This window comes from Nomascus leucogenys, chromosome X (genome assembly GCF_006542625.1).
Source record: "Nomascus leucogenys isolate Asia chromosome X, Asia_NLE_v1, whole genome shotgun sequence".
Classification (NCBI taxonomy): domain Eukaryota; kingdom Metazoa; phylum Chordata; class Mammalia; order Primates; family Hylobatidae; genus Nomascus; species Nomascus leucogenys.
This window is the reverse complement of record NC_044406.1, coordinates 38,762,872-38,776,408: the sequence shown is the minus strand read 5'-3', so window position 1 is coordinate 38,776,408 and position 13,537 is coordinate 38,762,872. Positions and strand designations below refer to the sequence as shown.

Genomic DNA, 13,537 nt, shown 5'->3' with positions numbered 1-13,537 from the left:
CACTCTAGCCTGGGCGACAGCAAGACTCCGTCTCAAAAAAAAAAAAAAAAAAAAATCTTCTTTGTGTCAGACACTGTGCTAGTGCTTTTGTATTTTTTTTTTTTTAATCACCTGAATCCTTGTATTACCTTGAATGTTCAAGATCTTTATCCCCACTTGGCTCGTGTGGAGACTTGTCCCAAGTAACACAGATATTAAGTGACATCTTTCTAGTTTTCTAAGTGTCAGGGGAAACCTCAGCCCCTCTCCACCAGAAACACAGGTGGATGATCCAACTGAACAGCTGTCTGGACAGGAAGCAGGAAAACTAGGCAAAGTGATGCTAATCACAGTAATATCACTAGCCTCTCACATGGATAAGCATCTAATTGCCTACATGGCTAGTTCATACCAATTATTTCCCTTAATCTTTGCAACAGTCTTCAGAAAGATGTAGGTGAATTTACCCAGTCTGTAGATGAGGAACCAAGTTCCAGAAAGATTAAACAACTTGCCCAACGTTACACAGGAAGTTGCTGACTCTGGTCAAATGCTCTTCCTGTCGTTTGCCCCCACCAGGAATGGAGGAGGTGAGGGAAAAGGGAGCTGCTGGGGTGGGAGGTAGGGTGGTGGGGCAGGGCCCAGTCCTTGGCAATACAGGGCATGCAGGGCCTGGAGCTTGGACTGCCCATCGGGCAGCACCCCCAGGCCACCGTGGCTGTGACTGTGATGGTGGTGGTGGTGGTGCGTGGAAAAAGCAGATGAAAAGGAGGCAGAGGTCTGGCCAGAGAAGGGTGAGGAGAATCTAGAAGGTGGGAGAATACGGTAGATCTTAGGCTGAAGGAAGTTCAGCCTTTCCATCTAGAGGCTCAGGGAAGTACAAAGAGCATGAATCAGGAATCAGGAGGCCAGATTTTGGGTCTCAGCTCTGCACAGTCTTCCTACAGCCTTCTTTGAGGTCCTTTAGCCCAGACACACCCGTCCTGGAAGATTAAATAGAAATTATGTAGTCTTTGAAGCCAATGAGATAGAATTTATTCGTTTACAAATATTTATTAAATTGCTACTATGCACCAGCAAATTTTCTGGGCACTGGGAATATAATGGTGACCAAGACAGATGTAGTCTCTACTTTCCTGGAGCCGACATGCACCCACTGAGATCTGCCAAGTACCTCACCTTCCTGAGCCTTGATTTTCTCCTTTATATAATGAAGCTAAATAATCCCTTCCTCACAGTGTTGTTAGGAGGATTAGAGATAATGATGACTGCCATTCATCAAGGGCCAGGTGCTATGAAGTACATATTGTTATCCCTATCCTACAGATGAGGAAACTGAAGCTCAGGGAAGTGTAAACTTACTCAAGTCACATGGCTAGTAAGTGGCAGGACCAGAACTCAAACCCAGGCCTGTCTGACTGTCGTACAATTCTGCCTGTAAGAGTCTCAGATGGTGCTCCCCATGTAGTAAGGCATTCAGGAAACGGGTTTGTTCCCCAAGCCATGGGTCTTGCTGGGGGCCAACCGGAGTCTAGACGCTGGGGACTTAAGAATTGGGACGCATCAGGGAACTCACTCCAGGCTGGGGGCTGGCTTGGCCTCACCCATCCACCCAGGAGACAGGGTCTGACATGGAGTTGGTGCAGAGCAGTGACTGGCAAGCCTCGTCTGGGCTCAAAACCACACTCACCCCATTCATGTTTTGTGGATCAACCGGGCTGACACTGACTTTGTGTCTCACTTTTTTTGGTTTGTAAAATATGATCTCTTCCAGTTCTGAAGTAGGTTTGAGCTGTTAGTTCTCATTCCTAAATAGCTCTAGAATCCATCCCCTCCTCCTTGCCATCTTCCACTCCTCCTGTGAGCCTTTTACTATCTCTAGCCTGGACTCTTAAAAGAGCCTCCTCAAAGTATCTGTGTGAACTCATGGTTTATTAGACAGAGACAGAGAGAGAAATATCGATGTCTAGTATAGAAATATAGATGTATAGTATGTGCTTATACATATACATAACAATAAAATGATTTATCCAAAATAATGTTAATTCAAAATGAATTATGATAGTAGTGGATTACAACTCACTGGTTAAAATAAAAATCCATGACTCCACATTGATATAAGTAAATAAAGTGAGAGAAAAGGGAAAGTAGAATTCTAAATTATATAGAAGGAATGATGGAGCTAGAAAATCATCAATGGATGCTCAAACCTTTACAAAATAAAAGAGCAAGCTCTTAAAATATTGCTGTAACACCTAGTGCCCAAATCTTGGTTTCTAAATGTCATTCTCTACTAAAAAGAACCAGGGCTCCTTGGAAGGGCTCAGAAAAAGATGGAGATGTGCCACAGGACACAGGGGCTTAGAGGGCTTCCTACTGGCCAAATCTGGGGCTGTGAACATCGAAATAAAGAATGATGTTAATGGGTTATATATAACCCATTGAGTAAGATAAACAATCATTAAGTCCATAAGGATATAAATAAATAAATGTAGAAGGGAAAGCCCTCCCTTATAGTGGAAAGCCAACTAAGACATGCCCAGGCTGGGCACAGTGGCTCATGCCTATAGTCCCAACACTTTGGGAGGCTGAGGTGGGAGGACTGCTTGAGGCCAGGAGTTTGAAACCAGCCTGGATAACCTAGCAAGACCTCCATCTCTACAAAAAATTTTTAAATTAGCTGGGCATGGTGGTGTGCGGCTGTGGTCCCAGCTACATGGAAGGCTGAGGTGGGAGGATCGCTTGAACCCCAGAGTTCGAAGCTGCAGTGAGCTATGATCGCACCATTGCACTGGGCAATGGGATTAGACTCTGCCTCAAAAAAGAAAAAAAAAAAGACATATTGAAAGAATGATGGCATTTGAAAATCACCATGTGACAGCCTCAGCCATAATAATTGTTCCAGCGAATGCTAAAACTAGTGAGTAAAAGTTTGAGGAGTAACATTTCCATTCATCTCTCCACAAAATACTCATCCACTACAACGGGGAAAGTGGTAACTTTACAGTGGAGGTACTAGATAGCCCAACTTGTTACCTGGTCTTACTTTAGCTGCTGCTGAGGCCAGCGTGACAAACCTGTTGGCAACAGAGTAACAGGGAGCGGCTGAGGAGACCTGCCTGTCTCCATGCGGCGCCATGTGCTGTGCCCACCGCTGGAGCTCCAGCTCCCGTTCCTTTCTTACTGTGCCACTAACACATTGCATTCTCTCACACCTCCAGGCCTTTTCATGCGCTGCTCCCTCCCTCCCTTCTCTATCAGGCTAAGTCCTACTCACCCTTCAAGACTACTCCACTAAAAGGGGCGGCTCTAGAAAACGGTGCCTGACCCCACCAACACACCCCAAGTTGGGTTTTCCCCTCCTCTGTGTTCCCACATACCCAGGGCTTCCTTGTGGGCCTGTACTTATTTTATCATCTTCACATTATCCCCACCAGGCTATCTGTCCACTCCTGAAACTCTTGTCCTACACTGTCTGACGTGGCAGCTACTTACCCACATGTGCTTATTTATTTACATTTAAATTGAATAAAATGAAAAGTGCGGTTCCTCAGTTGCACTAGCCATGTTTCGAGTGCTCAGTAGCCACATGTGGCTAGTGGTTACCGTATTGAACAGCACAGGTATGGGACATTTTGCGTATCAGAGACAGACCTATTGGACAGCACTAGAGAACAAACATAAGAACTCTGAGATTCTAGGACCTTTGCCCTTTGTTTTTGTTTGTTTGTTTGTTTTTGAGACAGAGTCTCGCTCTGTCACCCAGGCTGGAGTGCAGCGGCGCAAGCTCGCTCGGCTCATTGCAACCTCTGCCTCGCGGGTTCAAGCAATTCTGTTCTTTGTTATGTGTTGTCTGTCCCCATCTGCATCCCCAGAGAGATTGGCAGCAGCACCTTTGATGTAAGAATAGTCAGTGGGCTTGCTGTCTTCAGGTCTTCAGAGAAATGGGGAGGTGAGGAGATGAACTACCCCCTCCACAGTCTGGACAGTGCATTTCTGGAGGGGTGGAGGGGGTGAGGAGCATGGACAGCCCAGTGCCGGGACTGCAATGAGGACTGGAGGAGAAGAACTTAGGAAACAGTTGAAGGAAGCATGAGGAGCTCCCAGAGGGGCCCCCGGAAACTTGGTACACAGGTTGCATCAATCAATAAATCAAGCAATGCAAAGGTATCTAACTCTGAGACTTAGAAAGAACCATTCATTCATTCATTCGATCAACAAAATTTTAGTGCCATCTGTGCTGTGCCAGGCACTATATGGGGCAATGCTCTGGATGGAGATGATTCAGACCAGTGTCACTCCCAAGCCACTTAAGGCCTGGTGGGGAAGGATCTCAGAGTATGTGATGAAGGGCACATTTTGTGAAGGATGGGTTCTTCAAGCCCATCTTGCAAGGGTTGGCAAAACCTTCATCAGGGATGTTGGGGGGAGTACTGTGGCAGGGGGGAAAGGCACAAGTAAAATGCTGAGTTTGGAAAGTACGCAGAGGCATTTTTGGGGAATAGTAAGTGGATGGCCAACGTGTGGGTGAGGAATGAGAGTTAGGACCACAGAGATTGGCTGGGCCACCTTGTGGAACACCTCCCATGTCAAGATAAGTGGTTTCCGTAGGTGGCTTACTGTGTGTCTGGCATGAGGTAGGCACTTCACATGCATCTGTTAACTGTCCTGCAAGGTTGTTATCCCCATTTTACAGGTGGAAGGCCAGGCTCTGAAGGGCTAGGTGACTTGCCAAATGCAGCACAGGCAAGCCACTCAGCCAGGATTTGAGCGCTAAAAGCTGAGCTTTGGAAAAATGCAACCAGAATCAAGTTGAAGGTGGGGAAACGATCGTGCAGCTTGGTCCAGCAGGGAAGAAAACTAAAAAATGTTGATTGGACTTGATTCAGGACCCTGTGGGTCTAAGCTCTTCAAACCCTCAAGTCTGGTCCATGAGGCGGCATCAAATGCGTAGGTGGCCCCAGCTGCTGCTTTTGCTAGTTGTCTTCCCTGGGACACCTTTAAACATGCATACAAGGAAGAAAACAAAGAATTGGTCTGAGCTGCTAAGAGCGGGGCCATCCAAACCATTCCCTTTTAGAGGCCATTCCAGATTCTAGGAAGGCAGCAAAAATAGTGACTGAATGCTGCTTCTGGGGACCCTGCTGACTCTAACCAAGAACCATGGCTCAACCCCACTTCTCCTGCGCTAGGCTAAGATCCAGGACATAATCAGTGATGCTAGAAACACGTCCGTTTCAGAGGGAAGAGGTTTGAGAGGACTGGAAATGGCCCTGGGGCTAGAAGTCAGGAAACCCCATCCTGACTTGCTGAGTGGCCTCGGGAGAGACTCTTCCCTTCTCTCAGCCTGTCGCCTTCTCTGTAAACGAAAGGGAGTCCAGCTCTTTGTTATCTGACATCCTAAGTATATATGCAGAACTCTTAAAATGTATCTAGCCCTGTGCCTTCCAAATCACTCCCCTACCCTCAAGGATAGAAATGTGGCCAGCCATTGTGGGGATGAGGGAGGAGCTCCAAGGCCAGGCCAGGCCAGCCACATCCAGGGTGAGAGGAGACGCCCCAAGAGTGGAAGGAAGCATTTATCCTATGAAAGGAAGACAAGGGAACTAACTTGCTCAGCCCTGTCCTGGCTCCTTGGCATCCATTACTCCTGGGAATCATCATATCTCCATGTGGCAACGGCTTATCACCCCAAGTTTTACACTGAGGAAACTGAGACGCAGAGAGGGTGACTCTCCCGAATTCACATGCCTAGGAAGTGAAAACCCTGGGATGTGAACTGGATCAACTCCAAAGCCCATACTCTTGCCACTCTGTCGTGCAAACTGTGTATGAAATGAGATAGGAAAACATCCCTCACTCCCACCTCCCTCCAAGCAAAGCATCTCGTCCACCCAGGTGCCTGAATTTCTACCATTAGCGCATTGCCTCCCTGGGCTAAGGCCTCTCTCCATGGGCTCCACAGTGGGGAAGGGGCGCAGAAGTAGGAGGCAGAGGCAGGAGGTGAGCACAAGGTCTTTTATGAGGCATCAAATATACATTCTTATATACAAGGAGGAAAAAAGACAATGCCTGAACCCCAGCTCCTCTCCATACAGCCCCTCCCACTGCCACCCTCCCCCGCCCCCAAGCCCCAGTGGCCCTGGCCCTTCGTACAGCCAGGGTCCGTCTGTCTGTCTATACTGCAGCCCATGGTGGAGAGGGGAGAGGGAGGCAGGAGCTGAGTGAGGAGCTGGATATGTGGGGCAAGAAGAGGAGCTGGGGCTTGTAAAAAATATATTTATAATAAATAAACAGGGCTGCAAAAGGGCTGGAGAGGCAGCGGAGATTCTGACGGACAGAAGGACTCAGGCATTCTGGCTCCCAACCCCAGCTCTGATGGCTTCAATCTCTGCCTCAGAAAGGATATCTTGGGCTCATGGTGGCCCTTTGGGAGCCTCTCTCCCCAGGGCTGATGCTGGGTGCCCTGCCCCAGCGAGGTGTGTGTGGGCGATATCTGTAAAGTGCATTGTCTTCAGTTGTAGGTGGGGTAGGTGTTAGGGAATGGGGGGGGGCATGCAATATGGGTGAGGGAGGGCAGTGCCCTTCTCATCCCAGACCTGAGCCCCCCCCAAAACCTGTCTGGACTTTGATCAGGATAAGAACGTTGCAGGGCGAGGCAAGTTCCTGAAGCCGAAGAGGTCTGGGCTGGGGCCTACTGGAGAAAGGGCATAGACTGGCTCGAGAGAGGAAGCACTGCCCCACGTGGGGCCAACACAAGCAGGATCCCACCCACCGAGTGCATCAATGGTCCGTGTCCTCCAGCAGGCAAAAAGACACATGGAAGTGTGTGGCCAGGCCCTGAGGTCAGAGAGAGGGCTGAGCCAGCTGAGGTTTGGCCACAACTCTACAGAGCGCTCTCCTAGCCCCACACGGCCAGAGGAGCCCCCGGGAAGCCTTCACCCCGACAGCTCCGGACACCTGCCCTTCTCCGCCAGCCAGAGCTCACAGGGAGCTCACACAGGCCCAGAGGTCTGAGGCCACAGAGCTAGACCTCCAGGGAAAAGTGGGGAAGAAGAAGACGGGAGACAGAGAACGAGGATCTCTGGAAGGCCCTCACCACTCCCCAGCGCTGGAGCACCCTGAGTCCAGGCTTCAAGTGGCAAGGATCCTCGAATCTGGAAGGAAACCCCATGGCAACTGCTGGGGGTGAGAGGATGGGTCCCAAGGCAGGGAGGACATGGGGAGGAGGACGTTGCTATGTGTATATATATTTTTGAAAAAACCAAGGAAGCAAAGAGGGTGCAAGGTCCCTCTCCTGTGGTTCCCCAGACTTTCCTGTTCCCCAGCTCACTCTCTCCATTCATCAGACCACGGTGCTGATCCGGCTTGGCTTGGCCTTGGGGTTTGCACTGGGGGGGTTGGCTGTGCCAGGGGGCCCAGAGGCGTGCAGCGGGCCATGGGGGGAGGTGGGCGGAAGGGGTGAGTGCGGGGTGTGAGGGGAGGGTGGGGGGAGGGGTGGATAGGAGGGGTGGGGTGGGATGGGTGAGTGTGGTGACAATGGTGACTGGGGGTGGTGGGGGTGGGAGTAGGAGCCCCCTGGTGGCCGGGATCCAGGGCCCCCAGCTGCGCCTGCTGCTGGCATCATCTGTGGGTGGTGGCTGAAGATGAAGTGCTTAGGGCCCTGTTTGTGGGCTGGAGGGTGCTGGGGGGCAGGACTGTACAGGGGCAGTGGGGATGTGGGCTGGTGCAGGGGGTGGCGGCCATGTGGAGCAAACTGAGGGTGTCCTCCAGCCCCCCGTCTGGGTGCCCTGCCTGGCCGGCCCAAGGTATAGTGCTGGGGCCCTGGGACTGGGCCATGGGCGTGGAAATGGCGATGTGGCCCCACAGGTGGGGCTGAGGCGGGAGGCGGTGGAATGGAGCCCAGCTGGGGCAAGGGTGGGGGCTGCTGGGGAGGTGGGGGAAGAGAGGGCTGCTGGGGTGGGAGGTAGGGTGGTGGGGCAGGGCCCGGTCCTTGGCAATACTGGGCATGCAGGGCCTGGAGCTTGGACTGCCCATCAGGCAGCACCCCCAGGCCACCGTGGCTATGGCCATGATGGTGGTGGTGGTGGTGGTGGTGTGTGGAAGAAGCAGATGAAGAGGAGGCAGAGGCCTGGCCTGTTGGCGGTGGTGGCATCTGGAAGGGCCCCTTGCCCCGCTTGCTTCCAAATAGGGAGCCCAGGAAGGATGAGGAGTTGGAGACGGGCCTCTGGCTCTTGTACTCCTCTGGCGGCGGGGGTGGGGGCGGAGGTGGCATCCTCTGGTGAGGGCGTGGACTGCTAATAACAGACCCCTGGAAGGGGGGAGGGGGGAAGTCAGGCCAGGCTAGATGCCCTAAACCCCCAGCCCTAAATTCCACCCCTGTCCCTGAGGGCTGGAGCTGGGGAGACAGCAAACCCCAAGTTGTAATAAAAACCAAATCACGGTCCTGTACGCGTATGTGGAGCTCCCCAGCTTGCAAAGCTCGGCTGTCACATCCACTATCTCAGCTGAGCCTCAACTGGGAGAGGAGAAATTAGCAGTACCTCCTCCTCATCCCCATTTTGCAGGCAGGGAAAAGGTTAGGCCCAGAGAGGCAGAGTGACTCGCCCAGGGTCAAAGAGCAGGACTTGGAGGTAAGAGCTTCTCGTGGCCCAACTCCAAGGGCATCCCTACTCGCCGTCGGCCCTGGGGTTGAGAGGGGGCACGGGAGAGTGGAAGACAGACTGAGAGACAGGCAGAATGAGGACAGACAGAGTTGAGGACAGATGGAGAGAGTGGTTGGCTGGGAGAGGCAGCCGCACGGTTCCCAGCAGGGAAGAGGGGGAGCAACAGGTCCCCTCCTCCTCTGGGTCTCCATGGCCGGGGCAGGGCTCATGCAGAGGACGAGTGGGGCAGGAGCTGGCACTTACTTCGATGGTGCTGTCCAGCGATCCCACGCTGTTACGCCGCCCCCGCTTCCCTGCACCCACAAGCAAGGAGCCCAGCGTCAGAGCAGCAACCCCCCCTCCCTACCCTGCTGGGCTCCAGAGCTGGGCACCAGGACTGGGCCCCTCCCGGGGACAGACACCCCATTATCCCTTTCCCCCATTGAAGAGGGGGAGGTGGGGAGGAGGAGAGGTAGAGAAGGAGGAGAAAGAGGAGGAAAAGATGGAGAAGGAGGAGTGGAGGTACAGGAGAGACAGAAGAGGGAGAAGAGGAGGAGAGGGGGAGCAGCGAGAGAGAGGGACCAAGACTGTGGCCCCACTTCACACTCCCTGGCCCAAACGCTGGGCTCCCCCTGCTCTGACCTGGCTCCCAGGCCCCCTGTGGCACAGCGCCCAGGGCTCTGGATGAAGGCAGGGTGCGTGCATGTGTGGCAGGTGGAGGGAAGGCTGGCCGCCAGTGACAGGAGGCAAAGAGGACACCCGGTCCCGTGTCTCCCCAGCCAGGGCAGGGGCCCAGAGGGCTTACCTGCATCAGAGAGGTCTCGCAGGGAACTGCTGAGTGCGCCCCGTTTGAGCCCATCGCCTGCCCCGTAAGTGTCCTCCAGGCTACTGCGGGCCATCGTCCCATTCACTGAGTCCTTGGCCCCTCCAGGCTGTGAGGCGTTAGGCCGCATCATACCTTTCTGCTTCTCCAGCTCCGCTGGGTGGCAGTCGGGGAGACAGGGAGCAAAGGTCAGGAACAGGAGTGAGAGCCCATCTGACTGACCCTAGCCCTCCATGGGCCGTCCTCCTTCCTCCTCCCTCCCTCTGTCCCCAGGCTTCCTGTTTTGCCCCTTGGATGAACAGCCCTTGTCTCCCCCAAAACTGCAGCTCCATCACCGAAGCACCCTTAGTGCCCAGCTCCCGTCTTGCACCCTCCCTTCCTGCTCAGCCTTCCCTTCATCCCGCTTGGTGCCTGCTCTCCCTGTTCCCTTTCCCTTCCTTTCACCCTTCTGACTTCTCCCCTCCCATGCCCTCTTGCAGTCAGGTCTCCCAAAGCAGCCCTGCCCTTCAAAAAAGAGCTTCATGGCAGATGGTTCACAGTAAGGACGGGAAGGCCCTTCTAGCCTATGGCAAAGGGCAATCTTTCCAGAGTTCAGTCAGTTCTCAGATACCTTGCTCCGGAGCAGAGGGGCTCCTGGAAGGGCGGGAGCAGGAAACTGACAGGAATCAAATCCTCTATTATGTGCCAGGCAGTATGCTGGGCACTACACATATTTGATCTCTCTCAATCCTCACAACAGTTCTGAGGTCAGTATTAGCATCCACATTGTGCAGAGGAAGAAACTGAGAATCCGAGAAGTCTTAGAGCTTGCCCAGGGTCATACAGCTGGAAATGGCGGAGCTGACATTCTGGAAGCAGGTCTGCCTGATTCCAGAGCTTGGGTGCTTCCGGCCTCCTACAGCCCCACCTCCCTACGGAGCTCATAGAAACACGTGTCTACTGGCCTCCCCTCGTCTTGGGCTACTAATCCCTCTCAGGATTTCCCCAGGGTCTCAAAGGATCTGGTGAACTGAAATTTCTATCCCTGCCTCACTGAGGAGTGGAGTGGCCCTGGAGCTGTGAAGGCCTCACCAAGGAGCTGTCCGCCGCCTCCTCTCTCTCTTTCTGTCTGCCTGCCTCTTTCTCCTTAACACCATGTTACTTAACTGTGATTCCTTGGCCTGGAGAAGAGAAAACTTGGAGGGCATCGGGAGGAATGAGATGTAATCACTATTTTCCATTATATATATATATGATCAAAATGACTTGGTGTGGCGCCTGGGGGCTGAGAGGATAGGCCACTGGGATTCAGCTCAGGAATTGATATGTGAGCAGAGGAGGAGAGAGGGTGGGACAGGAAATACAGATTTTTTGAACGCCTAAGATGTGTTGGGACATTTTGGCTACCTTGTCTCATTTCATCTCCATGACTCTGTGAAGGAGAATTCATTACCCCAGTTTCGTATAGGAAGAAACTGGGGCTCGGCAGGTTAGGCAATTTGCTCCAGTTCACCCAGATAATGAGTAGTATACCTGGGATCTAAAACTATAGTCCTACCTCCAGTACTCTGATTCTTCTCCCTGATACCTTTCACTAGAAGGAATAGTTGGCTCATAATTAGAGTTCGGGATAATAATGGGGTTGGGAGGTAATGAGCCCCTTGTCACTGAAGGTATTCAAGCAGAGGCTGAAGAATTCTTGAAATGAGGATGGGAAGGTTGGACAAGCTAACCCTCAACTCTGAGATTCTCAGAGGATAGGATTCTTGGTGTCTGCAGGACATTGTTTCAGGAGAGCGGGGAGGAGACATGGCTGGGCTACTCACACTCCACACGGTATTTCTCCATCTCCTGCACCTCCGCAATGGACTCGCGCAGGTCGGATGTAAAGCGCAGCCGGTCCTGGAGGCTGGGGGCATTGAAGATGATGAGGACTTTTCGCTCCCCGCCAGGTACTGCAGACAGCAACTTGATCCCAAACTGGTAATCTGTGGAGAAAGGGGAGACTGGGCACGTCTGTTGGGACTGGTGCAAGGTGGCTCACACATAAAGTAATTTTTCTTTTCTGCTCTTTTTTTCCTGAGACAACATCTCTCTGTCACCCAGGCTGGAGTGCAGTGGTGCCATCATGGCTCACTGCAGCCTTGAACTCCTGGGCTCAAGTGATCCTTCTGCCTCAGCCTCCTGAGTAGCTGGGACCATGGGCATGCACCATATGCGCAGATTTTTTTTTTATTTTCAGTAGATATGGGGTCTCACTATGTTGCCCAGGCTGGTTTCGAATTCCTGGGCTCAAGCAATCCTCTTGCCTTGGCCTCCCAAAGTGCTGGGATTACAGGTGTGAGCCACCATGCCTAGCCCATGAAATAATTTTTCTACTGTCTAACTCTGATCATGCCTCTTCTCTGCTTGAGCATGTTTAGCAGCTCCCCTTTGCCCCAAAGCCCTCAAACTCCTGGTAGCTGTGGCCCCCTTACTCCCTGTACTGCAGGATGTAAAGGCACACAACTATGCACTGCTCTCTCGAAACCCTTTCCTTCTCACCTCTGCCTCAACTCACATTGCTTCTGCTGCCCAGAATACCACGAAACAAAGCTCCTCCTGGTTCATCCTTCAGAGCACAGTATGATCACCATCTCTTTGGCCCACCAGAGAACCCATGCACTGTGGTTCTCTGCAAGACCATGAGCTAACCAGGGGCTAGACCCGACTCATACTCCACCTTGGCCTGCCCCTCATCCTGGGACCAAGTAGGTGCTTTGGAGACCCTTGGTCCGGTTGTAAGGGACTCCAAAAACTGGAGCTGGTATAGATGAGGGATGAGCATGGGCGCCATGACATAGACTCTCAGGAGCTGGGATCCAAGAAGGGACTCACATGAATTCTGGAAGAGCTGCATGTGCATTTCCACGAGGGGGAAAGACTGACGGAAACTGTACGTCACCAAGATCTTCTTCTTCTGGAAAATTTTGGTGACCTTTGGCAGGGGTGGGAAAAAGACAAGAGGCAGCGCTTTGGGTGGGGAATTTCCACGTGGCACCTATTTCTGGTAACCACCCTCCCCTCCCACCCCATTAACAGACATACACACACAAACACACATGCCCACAAGCTGGGGAGAATGGAAGCTTGAGGGACAGAATGGGAGACATGGAAGAAAATGCAAGTTCCTGATGTAATGACCACGCATCACAGACGTTTACCACATTTCCAGGAACTAACTGAATCCTGCTTCCTCCAGGAAGCCTGCTCCAACATCCCACAGAGATTCGTAAACCCCTTTTCTGAGCTCCAGAATGGTGATTCAGTACCTTTCCCTTGTCAGGCACTATGCTAGTCCTCTGAGTGTGTGATCACCCCCTGCTGGACAGGAGGGCAGGAGTCTGGTTGTCGGGTTCTGTCACCAGGCCTCACCAGAGCCTGCACTTAATGGCAATCTCTGCTGAACCCATGTAGAGAGTTAACAAGTCTTCCTCTCAACAACCCAACGTCTTTGTCGAGTACTTGGGCACTCTGGACTCAACTAACACAGGCTGCAAACACCTCAGGCGGTCTGCAAGTGGCTCGTAAAAGGAAATGTTTTGATTTCAGGATGGCACAATGACGCAAAGCACTTTTTTAGGTCCTTTGGGCTGTGAGCTCCCTGAGAACAGGGACTAAGTCTGATTCATCCTGGCATACCCAGTGCCTAGCATAGAGCTGGACACACACCAGTTTCAGTACCTGAGGATGTCTACACGCTGACTGTGTGGACCAGGTACTCCTTGGGGTAAGGCAGATTCCACATAAACCTCTTATTTCATTTCATCCTCATGACAACCCTGTGAGGTAGGGGGTTAGTTCCATTTCACAGAGGAGGAAACTAAGGCTCAGAGGGAGCATGGAAATACTTCAGCTAAAGCAGCAATCCTCAACTGGGGGTGATATTGCCCCCAGAGGACATGGAGCAACATCTGGAGACATTTTTGGTTGAAGGGTTGCTACTAGCACCTAGTAGGTAGAGACCAGGGTGCTGCTAAACATCCTACAGTGCACAGGACAGTCCCCGCAAAGAATTATCCAGCCCCAAATGTCAACAGTGATGAGACTGAGAAACCCTGCTCTAAAGGAG

At 52.3% G+C, this 13,537-nt stretch overlaps 1 protein-coding gene across 8 annotated transcripts in view; it reads right to left on the bottom strand.

Annotated features, from left to right (window-relative positions):
• Positions 1–5,982: 5,982 nt before the first annotated feature.
• IQSEC2 (IQ motif and Sec7 domain ArfGEF 2) overlaps positions 5,983–13,537 on the bottom strand; it is an 88,269-nt gene continuing 80,714 nt past the window's right edge. For 6 of the 8 annotated variants that reach the window (XM_030807448.1, XM_030807447.1, XM_030807452.1 and 3 more), the window contains 5 exons: positions 12,304–12,403; positions 11,253–11,414; positions 9,430–9,603; positions 8,889–8,938; positions 5,983–8,290 (listed from right to left, as the gene is read on the bottom strand). In XM_030807448.1, the coding sequence (XP_030663308.1) occupies positions 7,325–8,290; positions 8,889–8,938; positions 9,430–9,603; positions 11,253–11,414; positions 12,304–12,403 (1,452 nt within the window). In that variant the 3' untranslated portion in view covers positions 5,983–7,324. The remainder of the gene's footprint in view (positions 8,291–8,888; positions 8,939–9,429; positions 9,604–11,252; positions 11,415–12,303; positions 12,404–13,537) is intronic. The other 2 variants (XM_030807454.1, XM_030807453.1) reach the window with 2 other exon arrangements.